General features: G+C 36.7%; 1 protein-coding gene across 3 annotated transcripts in view; it reads left to right on the top strand.

Moving 5' to 3' along the window:
• Positions 1–25,008, top strand: part of nol4lb (nucleolar protein 4-like b) — a 296,901-nt gene that overhangs the window by 181,096 nt on the left and 90,797 nt on the right. For all 3 annotated transcript variants that reach the window (XM_039735087.1, XM_039735086.1, XM_039735089.1), the window contains one exon: positions 13,571–13,712. In XM_039735087.1, coding sequence (XP_039591021.1) covers positions 13,571–13,712 — 142 coding nt within the window. The remainder of the gene's footprint in view (positions 1–13,570; positions 13,713–25,008) is intronic.

The raw sequence follows: 25,008 nt of genomic DNA on the forward strand, positions 1-25,008 counted from the left end.
GAGGCTACAGCTGAAGCAGTATGGAAGGCAAATGAGTTCAAGCCAACACGTTGTTTTTGCTGTAAGGGAGAGAGAGAAGCAAACGTAGAGTGTCACAAGATGCTTATTTTAACAAAAACTTAGGGAGAGGTTTATTTATTTAGGTATTGATCATTCAGTCTGGCAATGAAGATTGTTTACCTGTTAAGGAACATTGATAATTACAATATATAATGGAATAAACATTTTAGGTTCAAATTGGACATTTATGCTATTTTATATGTACTGCATATGTAAAGGTTTGTTACCTGAGGTAAAATTTTTGGAGTGACAATTAAAACTTGGAACAGAATTAGACATGGCAGTGGCTGGTTTATGTTTACAACAGTTTAAGAAGCAATTGCCAAAACTAAAATGGTGTACATCATCACAGACAAAGGGGTTTAAAGAGAGCACATAGTACAGAGGTGATAACATTACTACTCCCGCTATAGTTTTCCAGTTTTTCAAATTACAAACACCAACATTTTAGTAGCTCGTTCTGCTTGATGCTGTTGTCTTAATTAAAAATCAATTGGTTTATTCTGAATTTTGATTTTAGATTGTGCCCCTTCTTCTAATGTTGCATGGACAAGTAATTCTTGGAAAATTTAACATTATAAACAACATTTCAAAATATGTTAGAATAGTAAAATGCAGTTGAGTTGTTTCTAAAACTTGTAGCACTTTGTCACAGAATGTTGACTGACTTTGAGTCCATATACTGTACCTCTGGACAACCATTTCATCATTTTTTTCCATTTCTTCCTGTGTTGAAAAGTAAACAGAGAAATAGTCAAAAAGTCACCACTTCCTTCAGAGCTGATATTTAAGGGTACAGACCTCCAAATCAAAATGGCTCATGATAGTGCATGCATGTTATAAAAATTTGTCATTCATAAAACAATTGGCTGGTTTGGATATTAAGAGCAGAAATCACTTTATGTCAGTCATGGGGCAATTTGATCAGTTCTGCAGGTTAACAGAAACCAGCTAAATTTCTTATGTGGTTTATGGGAAATGTTTCAGACAATATTGTGGTTGTTCATGTCGCAGTATACACTCGGTGGTTAATTTATTAATTATACATATTATTATTTGTTGTTGTTGTTCAATCAAATATTGCAATGTGTGGTCAAGAAGCGCGATCTTAGCCACTTTAACCATTGTTAGTGCCATATGTGGTGGCTCCAGGATGTAGGAAACAGTTGCCAGTTTTCGATTGCAGTACATGCACTACAATCTATGGAAATGTCAAGTAATGGATTATGGTAAGCAAAACTCATTTGGCAAGAAGAAGTTCCGTTGGCAAAGGAGAACTGCCAGACTTGTTAATAATTTGTGCACTGCTTTGGGCCTTGAGGCAGATGGGCTGTGGCAGTAGAACACCATGCCAGGTTCCACACATCTCTCTATATATAAAAACAAATCCTGGAATGGAAAAGCAAGGCGACGATACGTGATCTTCTCGGAAGTTCTCGGAAGACATTTAAAAGACCCGCAAGACAAAAAAGACTTGCCATGGAGCGTCTCGCGGGGACTGCAAACATGAGACTTGGTGCCAAGAGATTTACCCAGGGCCGTCTCGCGTCTCGTGGAACATAAGATTCTTGCAAGACACGCCCTTCTTATCAAATAAGATCACGGACAGCCAGCAAAACATTCAGTCATGTAAAGTCACATGGCACACACAGATCCTGTGCTCTCAGAAAAGAAGAAAGCAGCACAGAGAAAAGAGACCCAAGGCGCGATACATATGCAGAGAAAGGTACAGAATATGAAAGCAGTAAAATTCGAAAGTATTGTAGCGGACCAGCCAAGCTGAAGCCTTTTTGTTTTAAGTGACTGTTAGGTCCGATCAAGGGAGGGCTGAGCACAGCATGGAAGACTGATAGCTGGGTACTGATTGATGTGGTAAGGGGGAGGCAAGACTGGTAGGAGGAGGGTTTGGAGGGGGTGCTAGAAAGTTGTGTTTGGGGTTATGCAGTCGGCGATTGTTAAAGTAGAACATTTGTGACACTTTACTAGTCAGTCACTACAGTATCAAAAAAAAGATAGTACAGATTGCATTGACGCAAACAAAAGGAAATTAGTTTAAGTCAGATAATTTCAAAAACGTGGTTTTACTCACATGCATTTATTGGTTACTTTGCAAAAAAAATTATTAACTGCTGATGATGTGGATCGTTTTGTCTGTGCTGAATTTCCAAACAGAGAAACCTATCCTAAATTATGGTACAAAGTCATTAAACACAAGTCTCATAGACCTCATTTAAAAGATTCAGCATATTGGGACACGAAAGACTCCAAATATTGTTTTTACAGAAGTTCTGAAATAAAAGTGAAACTAATGAAATAGTAACAATTCAAAGAAAAAAAAATCTTACAAGTATGTATCCAGAAAATCAAACACAGGGGTTGGCGAGCAAAGCAAGCAGGGGGTGAAGCTCCTTAGTTTTAACTAAGAACAGGAAGGCGAGGCATATGTTAGCCCAATGCTGGGCAATTAGAAAAATTCTGCATATTTCAAAATCCATAGGGAATATTTCAAATTACTTTTTTGAATCCATATATCAGGCTCTTCTGTTATCAAAAGGGGTTTTTATAAAATACTAGATCAATATGCCAAGTGACTTCTGAGTGTATGTTAAGGCTTGAAATGGTAGCATTCTGATATGAATAGTTTTATTATCTTAGAGAACACAAGTTTAAAAAGAGAATTTAGAGAACACAAGTTTAAAAAGAGAATCTGAAGTTTGTTACATTTGTTACCCTCACCACTGGAACCTGTGTGGAAATCTGGCCTTATTTTAGGGAAAGTGAATCCTTCTATTCAATTATTGATCGATATGACAAAAATGGCTAAAGTTCTTAAACAAGTCTGTTAAGTTTGATTATATAAAGCCTGGTTACAAGCCAGAATCGGTAGTTAGCCTAGCTTTACAAATAAAAATAGAACTCTTCTAGCACAATATTGTAATTCATCAATCTTGCATTACTTCTCCAGTTAAATATATTGATATGCCTAGATTTGTTTAGGAAAGGAACAACTTTCTTTCATCTTACCTACTGTTAAGAGTATAAAAATGCCAATTTAGTGTTTTCTGAAAGTTGAATTTGTTCAAGGACTAGTGATTATTGTCACTTTCACTTCATATGTGATGTGTACAGTTCATTAAATCAAAATTTTTATATTGTTTGGCTTTAATGCTGCCTGTTTAAAAATAAAAAGAACCAGTTTAAGTGTTTTTGTTTTTTGCTCCAAATGATTTAGGTCAAGTTTTTAGAAGGGCCTTTTTCATGATTACTCTGGACAACTAATGGTTGTTGACTAATTGAATGCAATTTATTTAAGTGCAGGAATCTCAGACTTTTTGCTTTAATGTTTTATTTTAAATGATCAGTTATACAAAATCGTGTGAGTCGTGTGTTATGGGTTTGATGGGAAAGGAGTTTGGTAGACTGGAACCATTGGCACCAGAAAGGGACAGGGATCTGTAGTACCATAAAACAGAGAAGATAGAGTAGTGTTTCAGTGAATGATTGAGAGATGCTAACTCATCCAAAACCAGAGGTCACAGAGGACTAAAAGGAAGGTAGAACATCATCTACAGGTTCAGTAAGATGGCAACTTATGAGCCCACTGAGATGGATCCACATTTTTTTTAAAGATAACGGCTGGCAAGTTGTAAATTCTTCATCCTGTTTGGTAGCAGTCTCACAGGGCCCTCTGTGGTAGTAGTCGGGTGTGTTGGCCTTTTACTGGAAGCAGTCAGAAAGCTGCCTAAGCAACATGAGACATGAGTCTTTTAAGACTACTTAATGGTGTTTCAGGCTGCTTTCTTTATTTGGCAGCTCCTACTCTGAAAGTGAGCCCAGGACATGACCAGATGTGACATAGGGATTGAGTTTAATTTTCTTCACTGCAGAGGCTTTTGGTCTTAACTGATTGGGAGAATGACCTGGCTTATGAATGGGAGAAAGATGAGAGGTTAGAATGGGAGTGTTTTGATGATACTTTTGAGTTGGATAAATGGGGGTAAGCCATTACATTTGGTAAAGAGGGGTCCTTTCATATAATGAGCTGAGTTTGATAGCTGTTTTTTCTTCTTGATTCTGAACTTGTATGGTTCAATGAATATTAAGAGCAAAATGATTGTTATAGCTGCCCTATTAGGCCTTATATTGTGTATGACCCAAATTACACCTGCCAGATAAATAAGACTGAGGACTACTTACTTTAGCCAGTGATGCTGTATCCTTCTAGTTGTTAATCTTAATGAACCATACTTTCCAGAATGTGAAATTTGAGAGCTTTCATCTTGTGAGAATAATGGTTTTTGCTTATGGTCAGCTTTGCATCACACCTGCAGCCAATGAACCTGTCTTAATGTTTACTTGGCTTTGGGTTGCAGTAGTTGTAGACTGCAGAAAACGTACCTAATCTGAAAAGAGACAAATGTTGAATAAGTACTTGTGGTTTCTTTTAATAGTTTAGGACTGGTATTAAACCTTTAATGTTTAAAAATTGTGCTCTCTGCTGTAGCTTCAATGCTATTGTACATCAATGTTTCGCCAAAGTCACATTTTTTTCCTCATTGCCATTGCTAACTGTTGCCTGGCATTGGAAATTACTTAGATATCTCTGAAGCTCAGGTTGTATTCAGTTTAATAGGATCCTGGCATTTAGTCACTTCTGTTATTGAGTTGTTTATTGCGTTTCATTCAAGAGACTTGCTTTTCATTATTTTGTTTTTAGATTTCATTCATATTTTTATCAATAGTCAAACATCTAAGATTTCCTTGTGGATATCTGTAAAGGTGCTGGGGCTGACGGTGCTATTTCTGAATGTTGTTTTATATATTCAGGCTACAAAATGATTTTTTCCCTATGACTAGAGAATACATTCTGAATATGAGCCATAAAAATTAATGAATGTGCAAGAAAACTACTTTTTGTGGTTTTTAGGTAAACTCGTAGCCATTGAAGAGACTTTGACAGGTGGAATTAAGTGATCATATTTTCAAAATGTCATAATAGTTGCATAATTTGGGGAATATATTAAGTTCTAAAGTAGCTTATTCTAATGAAGTATTTGCTGACAGTTTTCAAGCATAAGGTGGAAATATGGTCTATTAATGATTATGTTGTAAATAAATATTTATTACTAGCCCTACAATCTGGGAAAGTTATTAAACATGAGAATGTCTTCCAAATTTACTCCTGAGCCTCTCCTATTATGTACATTTTGCATATTACATACGTAATTTGCAAAATGCTTTAATTTCCATCATTTCCTTATGTGTATAACCTGCTTATGTGAGCAGCGATTTAGAAAAGCACAGTGGAGTATTTAATACAGAGGAACTCTGACTATAAAGCTAGGCAAGTAGTCACTGTTTTTCTAAAGGATAATGAAAACAAGAAAAACAGAATTGTACAGTACAACTGAAAGCTTGATGCTAGAAGGTTTTTATACACAGTTTTTTACCTACTTTTTTAGATGCATCTTCATATTGTAGCAACTCTACCAAAAACTACAGCACTCTCGAGTGAAAAATAGAATCAGCAGAGGGGTAGAAAATGTATTAACTGGCCAAGGTCCTGTTGTGAGGGCAAGAATTAAGAAAAGCAAGTTCAATGCATGAAACCAAAAATTGTACTTGGTTGCCATTTTGGTGTGGCAAGAAGTTCAAATCCAGAGGATGTAAGACAATTGAGCCAGAGATTAGTTATAAAGCACATAAACCAATGCTAGGGTTTTTGGGTTGTCCCCTCAAACTTGTACTACCAGGAAGCACACAATGCCAACCTTTTACACCACCATGGTAATAACATCACATGTTACACACTCTTGGTCATTGCGCCCAAAAAATGTACAACAACCATCAAAACAGCTGTTTCAGATTAGCAGAAACTGAAAGAAAACAAATGCCATTACAAGAGAATTTGTCAGTCAGTCAGTCATTTTCCAATCCGCTATATCCTAACAGAGGGTCACGGGGGTCTGTTGGAGCCAGTCCCAGTCAGCACAGGGCGCAAGGCAGGAACAAACCCTGGGCAGGGCGCCAGCCCACCACAGGGCACACACACACCAAGCACAATTTAGGAACACCAATGCACCTAACGTGCATGTTTTTGGACTGTGGGAGGAAACCAGAACGCCCACGCAGACACAGGGAGAACAAGCAAACCTAGGTCTCCTTACTGCGAGGCAGCAGCGCTACCACTGTGCCACCATGCCACCCACAAGAGGATTTTATTTCATGTAAACACTAAAAATACATCAAATCAAAAAACAAAATGTAACCAGCAAATTGCTTGGTTTCCAAAAGTTCCAAAACAATTTTTAAAATTTTTTTATGAAACCAAGAATACAGAAAATTTAAAACAATTGTTTTAAAAACACACACCAGGGGCCTCATGCATAATGTTGTGCGTAAAATTCACACTATAACATGGCGTAAGCAAAAAAAAGCATGAAATGTCAACTTTAATCTCGAAATTTCCACTTTAATCACGTAGTTTATTTTGTCATTAAAGTAAAACATCATAAACTTCATCTTAAAATCATTTAATTTACTAGTTACTCAAATCCCATCGTAACTAAAGTAGCACATTAAATGCTTTGTTTTGTATTTGATCTTTTTTGTGCTCTATGTGTGTGAATCACTACGTGCTTCTTAAACGGGCTTTGTCTTCCTCCGACAGGGCACAGAATCCATTACATTCGTAATATTACAGCTCCCTGAATAATTAAAATACTGAGATGTATACTTTATCATTTTCATGATGATATGAGTTAAAGCATGTTATTAAACATGGGAACACGGCGGCGCAGTGATTGCTCCTGCCTCACGTAAGATGCTTGCTTTGCCGTGTGCGACCTTCAATGAAATAATTTATTGCAGCAGTACTGCCTCTTTCAAACGTACTAACCCCCAATTCCTGTCCTTACTTTTCTTTCTCCAAATACCCAATCGCCAGACAATCAGCTCTGTAATAGACGTTAAGCCATCTGTAACCTTAGAACGCAGATTCTTCAAAACTTTTAAGGAACATTGAAATATCTTCGTAGTACATGTTTAATTATTCTATCCTTCCAGTGTCACGCCAGCTCCAGCAAGCATACAGCACGAGGCAGGTACAATCTGTGAACGGAGCCGCCAGGTCCTTGCTAGCGCAGCGACAGTGTGTCCTCACATGTTTAATTATTAACAATATTATTTAAATGAAGTTAAAGTTTTATCTGTATAATATAATAAACATATGTTGGTGCATTTCATCTTAAAAATGTTATTGTCATCATATGTAAATACTTGCTTTATAAAGTGGCTCAGGTTGTGCAATATTATAACTGTAGTGCAAGTTTACTGTGAGGTGATTACTACTAAGGTGATTGTACTAAGTACAAACAGTTCTACAAGGAGCACTTGATGGACTGATTGAGTGCGTTTATAGTTCTTGGGATGAAACTGTTTCTGAACCGCGAGGTCCGTACAGGAAAGGTTTTGAAGCGTTTGCTGTCTGAGAACCAGTTCAAATAGCAAGCATGGCTGAAGCAGCGTGTGCTTGATGCTGTATACTGATAATTCTCTTTCCGATCAGCTGCTCCGAGTGGTGCAGTCAGAGTAATATGGAAAAAGATGATCCGCTGTTGCATCCCCCAACCGGAGCAGCTGGAAAAAGAAAAAGAAGGTGCAGTGAGAGTAACAATGCTAAAGCAGCTATGGTATTTGGAATAGTTTGGCCATTCCGTGGAACATTATATTATTACAGGTTAATTACAATCAGATGCATTAAATTAATAAACAATATGCGGTTAATTTCAGTGTATTTATAAAGCCGAGTCAGGGATGTGGATCTAAAAAAGCAAGTATAACCACACAGGAACAGTAGCACTGCTTTGACGCTGGGTGCCGCCAGTCTGCAAAACTGAGCGCAGAACTTGCGTACGCCAGGATATGAGCTACTGTGGAAATATGCATGGCGTTACACCACGTTTAGGTTTTATACATCGCGATTTGAACGGTGAAACAGGCTTACACAACATTTTTGTGCAAACACACCATTTATACATGAGGCCCCAGATCCCAACATTTGCTAGTCTATCTGTCTGCATGAAGTGGACCAATGTTCTTGACTTTGGGTACTCAAGTCTTTTAAAAAATTGAAGGGAAAAGATTTTGTTTTGAATTTATCTGAATTATACATTTTCTTAAACTGCCTTGTGGAGTCCATGCTGTGTGAACATGGACAAACCCTCAGAAACAACAGCACTTGTAGCATAGCTGAGTTTTCTGGTGCGGCTGTGCCTGGGTATCTCATGTGAACTGAAAGACAGATGTAACATGTAGTCAAACTACAGTTGTTTTGAAGAGATATCTATTGACCAAAAATAATTGTCATAAAACAGGAAATAGGGTCATAAACTAATTGATAAGGGAACAGCAGCAAGTCCAAATCTACAAAAAGAAAAATGCAAATTTCAAGCAGAGGGTTGGAAAAAACAAGACTGTACCAAATTCAAAAAGAAACAAAACAAAGGTCATATCCAAAAATGGGGTAAAGTAGGAAACAATCAGAGAAAATCTGTCAACATGAGTAACAATACCGTAAACACTGCTTGAGTAAAAGCCTTCAGCTTTATTTACCTTGCTCCAGACCTGTGACTTCTACACAAGCAGGAGGGACTGGGGAATGTGGTAACAAAAACAAGGGACCAGGGTGAGCTCCAGCCCTCCCTTGCCTGACACACATTGTGTGTAGAAAAGAATTACCCCCCTCCTTCAAAATATTCACATTTTGTTGCTTTGCAGCCTTAAATGAAGACAACACACATATTTCTCCAGTTATACTCAATGCAACTTATGACAAGTGAAAAATTTAATAACAATAGTTCAGAAAAAAATAAAAAACCATACTCACTAAGATGGTTAAAGGATCACCCCACCCCTCCTAAAATACTTGTAAACTTAATCAGGTGCAATTATTCACGTTCTCCATTGCACACCAACATAATTGACTTCCACCTGTGATCAATTGTAATCCTTCTGATTAGCATTCTAATGCTTGAAATGGCAACTGAAAGCAAACAATCGACTATGTGTGGCAAGGCACTGTCATAAGATCTTAGGGTTAAAGTTGTGGACAGGCACACGGCAGGAGATGGATGCAAAATAATCTCAAAGGCTTTATCGGTCCCTATGAGTACAGGAAATTCCACAATCAAGACGTGGAAAGTCTTTGGTACTACTAGGACCCTTCCTGGATTAGGCCATCCATCTAAACTGGATGGAAGAGCAAGGAGGACATTGGTCAGAGAGGCTACCTAAAGGACTATTGCAAGTTTGAAGCAGTTACAGGAATATTTTGGCAAAGAGTGATCATTGTGTGCATGTGATAATAATATCATAAAAATGCTCCACAAATGTGGCTTGTATAGCAGGGTTGCAAGAAAAATGCCATGCCCCAAGAAAGGCCACATCAAGTCTCAGTAGAGCTGTGCTAAAATGCACCTTGAAGATTCTGACACCAAATGGAACAAAATGTTGTTGTCAGATAAGACTAAAATCAAAGTATTTGGCCACAACACCAAATTGTATATCTTGCGAAAAGCCAATACAAATTACCATCCAAAGAACACATACATGTGGTAAAGCATGGAGGTGATAGTATCCTGTTGTGATATGTTTCTCTGTACTTGGGACTGGGGCACTTGTTAAGATTGAAGGAAAAATACTATTATTTTCTTGCGGAAAACCTGCTGCCCTCTGCCAATAAGTTGTCAATGGGAAGACTTGACAATAACGCAAAGCACACAGCACAGTTGACCACATTAGTGGCTGAAGGAGAAAAAGACTAATGTCCTTGTGTGGGCAAGTCAGAACCCGGAATTCAATCGTATTGAAAATTTGTGGAATGACTTGAAGATTGCAGTCCACCAACGATCACCATCCAATTTGACTGAGCTTTGAACAGTGCACTAAAGAAAGTAGGCAAATATTGCACAGTGTAGATATGCAAATTTGGTAGAGAAGTATCCCAACAGACACATTGCTGTAATCAAAGCAAAAGGTGGTTCCACAAAGTACCGACACATGATCCTTTAACCATGTCAGTGATTCTGTTTTTTTATTTTTATTTTTTTTTCTGAACTGTCACTGTTCTCTTTTACTTGGCTGTTACGAGCAGCCTTGAGTAAATACAGTTGGAGAAATGTTTTTGTGTGTGTCTTGATTTCAGGCTGTAAAGCAACAAAATATGAGTATTTTGAATTTGGGTGATTCTTTTCTACACACACTGTACAAAATAAGGGAGGACTAGGGTTGGAGCTGCTGGTAATTTTGAAACATGCCTTTTCTACTTTTATTTTGAACTACGTAATTATGTACAAGTAAAGGTATAATTATTGATTGAAGTTTTAATTTTAATTTTTTTTTTCTTTTTGCATTTAAACAGAAAAAATAATGTATATTGCATTATATTAATTATATGTTTAAATCTACCCCAGAGCTACTCAGTCATCTTGATACCGTACCTGATTGTCATATGCTATATCATATGCTTGAATGTCTGGATGGTGTGAATTTTAAGTTTACATCCTTATTTTGTGTTTTTTATTATAGTAGAAGACACAATTTAGAATTATGCATTAATAATGTAATGTCCAGTTTGCAATTTAAACATATTAAGCAACTATATTGCATGGACGGTTCTCAGAATTTTCCCTAGGGTGACTGATGATTTGCAAGCCTGATGGTCTGCAGGCTCCTGCCAGCTTCTGCATGCCGATACACAACATGTCTATTGGTAAGCTGCCACTTAGCAAGGTAGCATGCTGGAGGTTTCTGACTGATTTCCTGAATGCGATCCCTAAGTAGCTTTTAATTCTCTTGAAGCCATAAATCAGCTGTAGCTGATTAAATTATAATAAATGAGATTTATTTTGTTTAGAACCTAACTTGTTGAGGATATGGAATCTTGAGATTACCACAAATATATTTTGTCAGTGAACTGGTCCATATTTTATATTATAATTCTTATCTCCTTATAAATACAGCTACATTAATTCTGATCAGAGTTTTTGAAAACCATAGGCAAAAAAGAAAGGCATTGTTTTACCTTACTATTAATGAAAAGTTCAGACTAATTGATTTTTGGTTGGTAGGGTGATGCAGTGTCTAGTGCTATAGTTTCACAACATCCAAGGTAATACCTGCCTTGTGTGTAATGCTGCCAGACTATGGGCATGGTTGGTGAAATATACAGAATTTCTAACTTGCACATTGATAGCAATTAATATGCAAAATCACTGGTGTTGACATTGAAGGGTCTGTTACAAGTCCTCAGTTTTATTTTATAAGCATATATGCTGTTTTGTATTGAAAAATGTTTAGTTTTCTCACTGCTGCTAATTTATAGTAGTTAATTAGCAAAGCTAGAGTGGGAATAATTGATATGCATTGCATTAGAGATGCTATAATATAAGGCACAATTAGAATATTCAGGTTTTTAACAAGAAATGATCAATTCCTCCCTAGCGTGTGTTACAATACCTGATGGATATTATTCCTCAAGAATGTCTTAACCTGCACTTCCCTTGTGATTTTTATGCAAAGCATGTTTAACTCGTTACTTGTTAATGGATGATGTAAGGTGTGTGATGCAGTCAAGGAATAATCAGTGCATTTACTCTGTCAGGGGTTGTATGCCTCAAAGCAGATCATTTCCTGCAGTTTAAAAAAAAACTTTTATTAAACAGTGATTTTCCTTTTTTGTTTCAACCTTGATCTGCCTAACAAATAATCCAATTTCAATAAAAAAAAATGTTGTGTATTTGAAACCATAGATGATGTATATAATGGTGAGAATCCATAAAGGACGAATTTTGAGTGCTGCGCTTGATTACAAGGAAACGCCTGCTTTGGGACAGTGAGTCCGATGGATTTGTTAGTTTTTTGAAGAACTACCTGTTGAACTAAGATGTTAATTCATGATGATCTGATCCTTTGTCACTATATATGCTTAAGGCTAAGACTGTATTAGTCATTTAGGTCAGGAGACTAAATTCTTTGATATTTCTTCTAGTCTTCTAATCCCCAGAGTGCAATAGTACAAGTGTAGTATGACAGCCTTAACTGGAAGATGGGTAGCATTCCAGTATTTGTCACTTTTATTGGTGTTTCATGTACAAAGCTATATGCTTTGACTATTGCTTTTTTCCAGTGACACTAGAGTGTTCTGCCTTGTTGTCGTCGTTTTTTTCTTCCAAGACAAACAATATTAATTGCTTATCAGTTAATGTAGCTTGCTCTCTGAAGTCTAATGTCACATCTCTCCCACTCCCATGCCACTTTATAAATTTAGAAATAGTGTTAGATACGTGTCAGCTTAATTAGCAATTCCATACCAGAATTGTGTGAATTTGTGTATGTGAGTGGGGCTGTTTGCTTGACTGGTGCCTTATCCCGTGGCTTGTGTCGAACACTGCTGGGAAAGACTGCGGACTGATATGACCCTCAGTTGCTTATGGGGTGTGTCAGGTCATATACTCCAAACTAATGAGGCAATACATCACTTTACCTGATGTGGAAGAGACATGGCAGACTTCACAGTACAATCACACACCTTGAACATGGAAAAAACACTCTATAGATAAAATGCATTATTATTATTTGTTATTATTATGAGTTAATGCGTTATTATTATGAGGCACACAAAATACCTCAGGTGTATGGTGCAATCAATGGCTCACATGTCCCCTATTTGTGCACCAAGTGGTGGGTATCGGGGTTATTGTTCTGCAGGCAGTTGATGAAGATAGATTAATGATCAGGGACGTTTGTGTTCGGTCACCCGGTAGTGCTCATGATACTGCTGCATTCACTACGTCAACATTGTACAGGTGTTTGAAAATTTACGTCATATCGTGACCTAAATGCTAAAAAAAAGTTTACATTACAGTTTTGCAAACTATTGCTTTGTTGAATCGCCTGAAAAAGCACCTCGAGCAAGCATATACATTTTTTGTGAATTTGAGTTTTTTGAAAATTCACATTTTTTTCACTACCGTGTTTAATTTGTTTTGCAATTTCGAAATGCACATGAAGGAGTTTAATGGAAATGTGGCTATTATGAAGAATTTAGAACATTTTCATCAAAAACAAAATAGTAACACTATTTATCTGGTGGATATCCAATACTTTTTCAAAATGTTTTTTAATGTTTGAAGAATTTTTTGAAATGCAGTAAATGGTAGTAAGTTCAACATTTTAAGTAACCTTCAGGATGGCTCAGAAATTGATCTGAGCATAAGCCTGGCCAGGCAGATAAAGATCTTGGTAGAAATACAAACTGACCAAGATACGAGTAGGTTACATGCAAAAAACAAGAGATCACTTTATATGTATCTTTTGCTATATTGAAAGTTAGGAGCAAATTTGATTTCATGGAATGATCTTACTGAACTCAAAATAATTTTAGGAAATTTAATCACATGCTAACAGTAATTTGTCACATGTATTTACATTTTATTTGTTTTTTGTGCAGGATGACAGTTCAGTAAGCAGTGAAGACTTTGATATGACTGACCCCATATGGATATCAGCTGATCACGGTGCTGCATCCGACTTGAGCCCTAGTCACGGAGAGAGAATGCACAGCCCCCAGAACGCACATAAAGAGGAAGACGGTAAGGACCACTTATCAAATTGTGTTAAAGGGTCACTTCAGCCTCTTTCAATTTATCAATGCAAAATATTTTTAACCTCTTAAACTATTAAGTTTTTTGTTTGGTTTGTACTTAATTTACCAAGCTAAATTTGAGCATATATAATTAACAATGTTATGTACTGTACATATGTTGTGGCACAAATTCACAACTTTTCATTGCTTATGTGCTGAGTAAATGAAATATATTTGAATTTGACTGCTGCCTTTATAACCTGTGGTGAATTCGAGGAAACGGTCATATAAATTATGACAAAACTGTACAGTTCTCAAATTTTAATTAGACGTTTCAGATGTCAAAGCACTTCATGCTTTTGAGATTGGCTTATTTCTGTTTTGGCTTTGGGGTCATGTGCTAACTTTTTATGGAGTGCTCACTATTGGTATATGCAATATATACTGTATTTTTCATGTTATTTTCAGCCAGTCTTTCTGTTAGTTTTTATTTCAAATACTTTTCACTCTGGCTAGAATGTAGTTTCTTGCAATTTTGTTCATTATTATAAAATAAACTGCTAGGAAGTATTTTTGAATGCTTGACATGCAGATGCGATCCTTCTGTTACCTATTTAATTACTTGACAACCTAAATTAGGATTATATTATTCAAATTTAAAACAAGTAACAAGCCGTAAATTACCTGTAAATTAAATAGGTTTACCAGAGGAAGGCTGTTTCACCAAAAGACAAGCTAAAACAAAATGTAAGTGATGAGAAATGTTTTACAGTTTTTGCTTCAGACTTAATTTTGTAGTCTGATCCTCTCTGAGAGCAGTAGTGATTCACACCACTGCTTTTACTGTACTTCTCAGCAGTGTGAAGCTGAGGTGGTTGGAAACGGAAAGCCTTCGTCAGCTTTGCTCACTAACTACAGCGCAGGAGTGAGATGCAAACTTCATTTGAGTGGGTCAGGAGAAGATCTCGGCTTTGATCTTCTGTACCAGCACAGTGGTCACCAGGCAGTAAACAAATGAACACTAATTGGTGGAGTCAAGTGATAAAAAGGATGAAATAAATAAATGAAAAGTCAATTGGTAAGTGATTAAAACTAAATTTGAAAAAGTATGGAAAGGAGCACATTGGCCTTTATTACATTTCAATCACATTCTTGCTCCAGACAACTCTCTCCAGTAGAAGGAAGTGGAAACCTTTTATCTGATTACCTAGTCTTGTGTCCCATAGGATTTTTGTTTTAAAACTTTAGACAACCTTAAACAATCAAACTGTGTATTCCTGTTCATACCAAAAGTCTTTCAAAATAAAATAAGCACATAATATAAACAGAATATAAATACTTTTTTAAAACTTTAGACAACTAGAAACAATCAAAACTGTGTATTCGTTTTTACTTAAAGGCTTTCAAAATGAAATAAGCACATAATATAAACAGAATATAAATACTGCCTGAATTAGGCCTTTATGGTGGAAATAAATAAGATAAGCACATAATATAAATATAAAGTTTGTGAATCAGGCTTTAATGATGGAATTGCTGTAAAGAAATCACTATTGAAATAGACTTATAAGAATGACTTGCTTGGGCCAAGAAACACAGGCAGTGGGCATGAGCTCGGTGCATATTTGTTCTTTAGACTAATGAGTGGAGGTTTGAAATTTTGCTTACAAATTACATGTCTTTATGAGATACAAAGAAAGTGAATGGGTGATATCTGCATATGTGGTTCCCATCCAGAAGCATGTGATGGCGTGAGCATGCTTTTGGTGATGATACTGGTGGCATTTTTTTAGAAGTGAAAGCACACTTAACCAGTGTTGCTATCACATCTTTAAATATTACATCCATTCCTTGTAGTTTGTGCTTAGCTGGGCCGTTAATTTGTTTTTCAATACTACAATCACCTAAAACACACCTTCAGGATGTGCAGAAACAATTTCAGCAAAGGAGAGGAATGGGGTGCTGCAACAGTTGATCTGGTTTGAGCCGTTCAGAATCTCCCAGCCTGAACCCAGTAGAGATAGTTTGACATGAAATGGTCCATGGATTAAAGGAACAGGTGTTAAGTGCTCAACATATGTGGAGGCCTTTTCAAGGCTGTTGAAAGGCATTCCAGGTTGGCTAGATCGTGAAGCTAGTCGAGAGAATGCTAGTGGTGTGCAAAGGTGTCATTAGGGTAAAAGGATTGAGAAACTAGTTGAGAAACTAGTAGACTAGTTGAGAAATCTAAAACATAAGAGAGTTTTGATTTGTGTAGCACTATTTGCGCACTGCTTTATTCCACATCTTTATTTCATAGATTTTTTTACCTACACTACCAGTTAAGCCAGTTTTTCTACAAATGTAATCAGTTGAAATGTAATAAATGACCTAAAGTAAAGAATAAATAAGCAGTAAAGTGCCAGATGTTTAAATTTAAAGTTTAGCTTAGCAAAAACTAAAAAAGGAAATTTCTGAATATTAGCAATAGGCCCTCTTCAGAGAACAACTAATAGGTTACAATCTAAAGATGTTCTGCAGCAGTTAAAGTAAATTAAGCAAACATTTTGTGTTAATTACTTAAAAAATGTCTGTCAAACTTAAAGCAGAGTTGGACCAGACTATGTTAGTACACCCTCTACACCCTAGAAAGTTGTAAATTCCAGTGATAATGGCAAGAAAACAGCAATTAACAAATGAAATGAGACAGGGCATTGTTACGCTTACAGGAGTATGGGCCTTTCATTTAGAGAAATTGAAAGAAACTGGTAGGAAGAGATCTGGCAGACTCAGAAGACAAGTTGCTGGGGGTCACCCTCTTGCGTGATAGGGACCTCACAGAACAATAGCTTCATACACCACTTAACAGTGATCAAAAAAGCAAGTCTCAAAGTTTGTACTGTTAAGAGGAGACTTGTTGCTGTAGGTTTGACAGGACGTGTGGCAGTAAGAAAGCCATTCCTTAATGGACAAAATAGAGGCTCAAAATACTGGCTATGGACTACTGCAGGTATGGAAGAAACTCTTACGGACCAATGAATCAGAATGGTTCCTCAGTGTGTGACACCATGTGTCAAACATGGAGGATGGAAGTGTAAGTGTGACGGTCTGGGGTTCTTTTGCTGGAGGCATAGTTGGTAACTTGCACAGAGTGACTTGCATTCTGAATCAAAAGGGTTACCACAGTTTATATCGGCTAAAGGTGGCTACTTTGATTAATCAAAAACTTGAGTAAAATTTTAATGACTTAATGATTCCATTAGTTTTTTTTATTTGCCATTGTTTATTTGATGTATGCCTTGATAAGACATTAAACTGTGTGCATTTTATAAAAACTGAAAAAACTGGGGTCTTCTAAAACTTTTGATTGGTAGTGTATTATTCTAAAATATTAAAAATCGTAAAAATATTAGAATTCTCTTCTGTCTAAACTTTGAATGTGTATTAAATTTGTAATTACAATTTTTGCTGGCAACTTTTTTACAAATACATTAAACCTGCATTCACCAGTCAGGAAGTTTGACATGATTTTACAAAAGTACATGAAACTTTTACCAGGGGTGAATATGCTGGGCTGAAAAAAAAGAATTCTGATTGTTTTAAAATGTTCCCTTTTCTCCTTGTCTTGTAATTTTAATGTTTTATGAGGGGGCTTCGTGATTCTAAAGGTCACATAATAAATCTTAAAACCCTGAAATTTGTACCTCCTCGTATCAAGGTGCTCCTATTTACCCTTTCTGCAAGAACAGAGTTGGCATGATAAGATAAGGATTGTAAAAAATAGGTATGTCACATTAGGTTTTATTTTCAGTCAGATGCTTTCCTGTATTTGGGGTTTGCCATTGCTTAGTTTTCTTTAGTGGCATAAAGAGCAAAGTAAACGTGTATAAAGTTGAACATTGAGTATACGGCAATTTGAGAGTATCAGCTATATTTTGAAAACTAAAATAGCTTTCTAAAATAGTTTTTATACATGTAAAAATAAAGATTCTGGTGTTTTGTGTATGCAAGTAAAAGATTTAATATTCCAGGTGTTTTGCTTTTGCACTTGATTTGAATTTACTATCTGGCCCTAAAGCTAAATGAATGAATGGATGCATTTAGTGATTCATAATATAGTTGTGAATGTTTATGTGGTGAAAGTTAACAATATTCACATTAAGCATAAATAGTGTTTGTTGTCTTTTAACCATATTGTAGTTTGATAGACAATTTTATATCTTTTCCTGTTGCTATTAATTTTTTTTTTTTTAAACTCATTTAGTTTTTGCTTTTTCCTCCTTTGTGTTACGGCTTTGGTGAATCGTGCATGAATACTCCCTATCACTCAAGTTTATGTCGAGGAATTTTGCTTTCTGTATTTAACTAAAATGTGTGTTTATAAGTACAGTAAGTAGCAATTTTGGCATTGCACATTGATTGTTTTAAAAATCCGATATCAGAAAAATAAAACTTGAACCTTGTATTGTTTTTGGATTGACAGTGGTCTGGGTCCATTATAAGGAAGACATTGTATTTAATTATGAAGAGTAATTGGAACTAGTTATTTGCATTTAACTTTCTCTTATTTGCCTGTGAAAAACACAACACAAGGTACATAGTGCAGCAAATAAATTTGAGAGAATCAATGCATTTGAGCTATTGGAGGTACAAAATAGTAATAAAAATAATTGAGGATTCTTTAAGATAATAGATTAAAATTTTAAATTTAAGAAAATTATTTTGTATGATTTATTAGTGTATACATAGAACACAAACAAAATAACACCTTTTATTTCCTAACTAAAGTATAAAACATAATAAATATAACTAAAAATACCCAAGCTTTCAAGGCAACTCAGGCCACTTCTTCAGGCAAGATGTAATGATTACATTAAAAACCTGGAATCTCTGTTTCTGAAGTCTGGTCTGACCTGCTTGGCCTAATGTAGTGGTGATCATCACCGGGAAAAACAGTTTCTGATTGATGAGATGAGATGAGAGATGAGATTAAAGTGGGTAGATTTAAATCTGTTGATATTTACCTCAACTAAAGCAACAATCAAATTGACCAGCTTCACAATAGACCATGAGTGTCTTTTATCCGTATAGAAAAGTAAAGCAAAATATATTATTCTAAATGCACTTAAAATTTGCACTCTCACTAAGACCATACATGTTGCCTATACATGTCATCCTGCTTCCATCCACCCCTACCCAGTGGTACTATGTTAACAACTGTTAAATTCTCAAAGGAGTTGAAACTGGTGGCAGTGAGGTTGACAGATGTGTATGTGAATTAATAAGAGCAAAAGCAAAAATGCTCCCTTGTGAATATCACAATGTACCAAATAAACCTGACTTAAACAGCATTTAGTTGTTAACATCAATCCTGGATTTAAAATAGCAAAAAAAGTGCACTCTAGTTTATAGTGGGGAGAGAGAGGGTTGGCAGGTTATGGACCAGGGAGTTCCTCAATGATTTGCTCTTACATTTTTGCAGACCTTCATACGTAATATTGTGTCACATATATAAATGCTTGTGAGTAATTCATGTGTACCCTGTGCTGCTATCTAAATTACATATTTTAAACAATAATGATTTTGATGTATTATGCATTATGATGTACCAGCATGCACTGCAGCCACGTCCATAAACTGAGGCAAGCCGAGAATTCCTGGAAAAGTGCTAAGCCACAGTATTGTTGCCACCTTTGTATTAGTGATTTGGTAGCAGGAAACAGTGGCAGAACATTACAAAATAGGTGAAGAATTCTGTTCTTTTTTAAATTAAAGAATAAATTGGGGTGGGTAGAGACAAAGCCCAGACAAAGGATGTTTGTTCTTCTAGACCTATCTAATCTGTTGTGTAGGTTGTAAAAACATTAACTAAACAACTAAGCTTTAGGGTTTATTACTAAATGTTTGGCTCTTCTGCTTTAGACAGTTGTTTCCAGGTGCTTGGTAAATGTACTGCATAATTATAAAATCTTATCAAAGATTAGCTATTGATGAAAATATATAAGGATTTTATAGTGGTGGCAGAATAGTAAAAGTGTACAGGAATGTGAAACAACAATGCTATGTAACAGCGTTAAAGAAGATTAAACAATGCCTTGTAAACATGTTTTATTATTAACCAATCTGTCAAATAATATAATTTCAGGCTAATTTATTTATTTAGAAATTAGCATAAGTACCTGCTGTTGTCCAGGCAGTAATAAAGTGCAGGTCCAGCTCCAAATCAAAATTTGATTGACTCTGTGAAGCAACTTTACTTAACCTTTGCCAAGTCCCAAAAATGCATCCTTAGGTTACTTTCCTAATAAAGCCAGGGTGGAATAAGATGCAGTTATGACCACTAAATAATGTTCTACAAGGGGAAAAGTTTTAAAATTAAACTAGGGAATCTGCGCAACGTTTGGCAGATTCACTGGGGTGGCATTTCTTACTGGACAAATACACAGGTTTATATATTAAATAACAACAGAAAATAGAGAAATATATGTATTTTATAATTTTATCTGGTATTGTCTTTATCACTGAAGCTTATTATTAATTTTAACAGTTACTTGGAATATCTCAATCATCAGTCCTGGTATTTTATATGCAGTGTGACAGATAGAGGGCGCTATCGTCCTCTTGAACCCTCAGACAATACGTCAGACACCAGGTAAAAGTCCAAATATAATTTATTTTTGAACTATGTAGTGCGCAAAGCACCCTCCTCTCCACAATACTCATAAATACAATACTCAATAATCACAATAACCAATCCTCCACTCCCAGACGTGTTGCCACCCTTCCACCCAGCTCAGCACAACCCTCTGGGTTCCGGGTCAGATAAAAACTCCTTTTTTTTCAACCCGGAAGCACGTCATTTCTTCTGTCCACATGACTAGGACGCACTTCCGGGTTGTAGGGAAAATACTCCTTGTTCCTCCCTGCAGCGTCATCTAGCAGCCCCCATGGTATCCAGCAGGGCTGTGGAATAAAAAAAATCCCTTGTCCAGGAGTCCCTGCTGGCCTTCAGGGCACCCCCATGCTGCAGGGAGGTCTCCATCTGGCGGCCTGGGGGTATTGGCCGGGATGAACAGCCGGCCATAAATTACAGAAGTTAAGCGATGCATATGGAATATATACCATGTGAATTATCTTTTCAAAATGGAAACTGTTAAGAGTACCACAACCATTGGAGATTCAAGTCCTTAAATGTTCATATCGTGTCTTGTTATTGCTTATTATGACCTATTGTACCAACATATGTTAAATGTCACAAGTGTTTAAAATCACTATTTTGTTAAAGAAGTAGGCTAGTTTTTTTTTCTAAGGTATTTCAGTAAGTGACAAATTTGTGTGTATCCTGCCAGTATCTATATATATAATTCAGTAAGGCAAGACAACCATGGAAAGCACGCCGGAAGGGGCGTGGATTCCCTGAGCCGCCGACAAGTAAGACACCTATGGCACATGCAGGAAGGAGCCACTCCCACCAACTCCTGGCACCTCCGAGCCACATTGACTGTTTATAGAGGCATGTTTCTCGCGGAGGTGAATCGCCATATGCAGCTTGTAAAACGGTTTGCGAGGGTATCCCATGGGATCCTTAAAACAATCCTTTACAACTGAGGTTAAAACACAATGAAGTAAGCAGTCTTTAAAAACTGAGTTTTCGGTTGCGACGCACGACCACGTGCACCATAGCAAACTGTTTTACACACTACATACAGCAATTTGCATCTGCGACAAACATGCGTCTTCTTAGATGCTCCTGAAGGAACACGGAAAGTCTACGTGAGTCACAGGTGCATCTGGACTGTGCAAAGATGACAACGACTCAAGTGACGAGTTGGAGGTGGGCACATGAGCGATGGCGGTCCGCCAGTTTTCAGTCACGGACGATTGTGTGTTGGTTCGTTCCGTGCATTGTTATAATGCTGCTTTTCTTGCTGATTTATTACATTACTGATTTTTCAAATGTTCATTTTCTCCCTGTGCTTAAAAATCATTAAAAACCCGGCCTGATTATGCGACGTATGGTACGCCGCGGGTTAGCTAGTTTTTCATATTTTCATTTGACTACTGTAACATGGTACTAAAAATACATAGCAAAGAGTGACTCGATTTTTACTGCTGTATTTTTTTCAAGGACTCTGTTTGACAACAGGTTTAAAACTGGAAAGCATTTCCTCGTCCTTCTTTGGTGTGCCTGCCATTAGTTATTTCCACACTGCTCATAAATGTTGCAAGTGCTTAGAGGCACAGTTTCTCACAAAAGTAGTTCAAATCACACATGAGGCCAAGGCACACTACAACCAGACCTTTGGAATCACGCCCCGTAAACGTTTTAGTGCTGTATCGTTTTGCAGACATGAATGTGTTACACTTTTTTTGTTTATTTTATATGTCTATTCATGCAATACTTTTCCACTAAATCTGTTTTTTATCTCTATTACAAGAGAATTTATATCACTTCCATTTATATCTAGCTTCTTTAAGGAATCATTTTCAACCTTCAACTACAAGATTTGTCACTGCTTAAAATAAATTAAAAAAAAAACTCCATGCATTTAAACCTCCTACTTATGTAATTAAGTTAAAGAGAAATCACAATTATGTTATTTTTTATAAAGGCAATTAACCTCAGATGATGTGAAAGATGTTTTGTATAATTACAGGAGAGAGACAATAGTAATCATTTTATCATGCATGTTTTCCAAATGATTTTCCTGCTGGACTTAATCAGACTTTAAACTGTCTGTTGCATTGTCCTTCTAAGCAATTATAAAACAAGCGCAACTGGAAGTGCAGTTAAGTGTTTTAAATGCAGCCTAGTGCATGCCAACTAGCAGAAAGCAGAAAAAAAGAAACTTCTCTTGGGAGTATTAATGGGAAAGGGTTTTCTTTGATCACTTTGGCACATTATTTGTAATTGCCTTATTTATCCTTTAAATTTTTGCATATATAATAATCTACAGTACCAAAGCGATTGGTCAGATTTTTGGAAAAAGGCAAAAAAAGGTTGAAACATATGTCTTGGGAAATTTTACAGTTTTCATTTGATGTTGTACTGTCAGAGTGGCTTGTATGACTTTATTTTATCATTAGTATCATAGTGAGATGGCAAAATCTTACACGGCACAGTACAGTGGCGTTCGTAGCAGCAGCATTTTAGTCCTTAGTTTTTTGTATCCCTTGTCTGTATCAATTCCTTTTTTTCCAAAATCTCACAGCTATATACAAATGCAGATCACAAATTGTATCTTTAAATAACAGTATTCCGGGGCAGTGGTTTGCCCCTGTCTGTGTGGAGTATGAAGGTCTTTCCTTGTGTTTGTGTACATTTCTTCAAGTGCTTTTGTTTCTTTTTTTGATTGCACATGCAGTTTAGGTGATAGACAAATGTAAACTTTAACCCAATGTGATTGTGTATAAACCAGCTCACAGTGTTTTAAGGATAATCGATTATATATTCATTTTCTGCATCTTTGTATGCAATTCCAGACTCATTAAGAAATACAGCCCATTCCATTTCAGCTGCACATGTTGTAGCGCTAAAACCATTTACTGTACAGGCTACCAGTCTTTTAACAGCTATGCTCATAATTAGTCATGCCAGGTCATTTTGCAAGAAGCATTTAAAACAGCTTTAATGCATACTGTATTAACTTAAGAAGTTCATACATCTTTGCCCATTTTTCTTGTCTTTGGATAAAAATATATCCTAGGGGGATTTCACAGTGAAAATTAGCTTTGGTAAATCGCAAACAATGTTGCATATATAGTAAAAACTTAATCCGCACAGCACGGCCACCAAGAAGAAATGGGAAGTATATCTTTGTAACTAGTGCTCACACTACATGCACCAAATGTAGAATAACATGAAGTATTCACCCAGCAGCTGCTTATTTTAGATGTACTGGGCATAGATGCTCACTGCCATGTAAATGGAAATAATCATAACACTCATAATTTAAGAGTGGATACCACACATGTGTACCAATTTGTGACCCGCAAAAATTAAAAATCTTCTGTCTTTATGCTCAATCCCAGACATACAGTACAAGCATATTACGAAAAGTAAAAAAGATTCAGTTGTGCATTCCACATACTACATCTAAGCTTTCTTCTGCCACACAAGGTGCTGAAAGAACAGACTTGACTGACAAAGTCCCAGAACTGTGCCTTGGCGAGCAGTTCTGTGTTTTGCACAGCTTTGGAGCACCAGTGAATCTGCAGAATATCAGTCAGACCTAGTGTTCACTAAAAACATTGTTCAGTATAATAGAATACAGAGTATAACTGACCTTATTGTGTACACAATATAAACAATAAAATCAATAATACAGGAAAATTGAGGAGCATTTTTTAAATAGTGATTGGTCCAGATGATATATATACCTGTGGAAGCATGGAGGTGTTTAGGAGAGATGGCAGTGGAGGTTTTAACCAAATTGTTTAATGGAACCTTGGGAAGTAACAGAGAATGTCTGAGGATTGGAGAAGAAATGTACTGTTACCGATTTTTAAGAATAAAGGGGGATGTGCAGAGCTGTAGCAACTTCAGGGGGATAAAATTGATGAGCAACAGCATAAAGTTATGGGAAAGAGTAGGTAGTGGAAGCTAGGTTAGCAGCAGTATAGTTTCATGCCAAGGAAGAGCACAACAAATGCAATGTTTGCTCTGAGAGTGTTGATGGAGAAGTATAGAGAAGGCCAGATAGAGTACATTGTGTCTTTGTGGACCTGGAGAATGCGTATGACAGAGTGCCTTGAGAGGAGTTGTGGTATTGTATGAGAAAGTCGGGAGTGGCAGAGAAATATGCAAGTGTTGTACAGGATATGTACGAGGGAAGTGTGACAGTGGTGCCATCTGTGGTAGGAGTGATGGATGCATTCAACATGGAGGTGGGATTACATCAGAGATCAGCTCTGAACCCTTTATTTGAAATGGTGATGGACAGCTTGACAGATGAGATTAGACAGGAGTCCCCATGGACTATAATGTTTGCTGATGACATTATGATTTGTAGCAAGAGTAGGGAGCAGGTTGAGGAGACCCTGGAGAGGTGGAGATATGCTCTAGAGAGGAGAGGAATGAAGGCTAGTAGGAACAAGACAGAATACATGTGTGTAAATGAGAGGGATGTCAGTGGAATGGTGAGGATGCAGGGAGTAGAGTTGGTGAAGGTGGATGAGTATAAATACTTAGGATCAACAGTACAGAGTAATGGGAATTGTGGAAGAGAAGTGAAAAAGAGAGTGCAGGCAGGGTGGAATGGGTGGAGAAGAGTGTCAGGAGTAATTTGTGACAGACGTGTATCAGCAAGAGTGAAAGGGAAGGT

The sequence above is a fragment of the Polypterus senegalus genome, chromosome 14, assembly GCF_016835505.1.
Source record: "Polypterus senegalus isolate Bchr_013 chromosome 14, ASM1683550v1, whole genome shotgun sequence".
Taxonomy (NCBI): Eukaryota; Metazoa; Chordata; class Cladistia; order Polypteriformes; family Polypteridae; genus Polypterus; species Polypterus senegalus.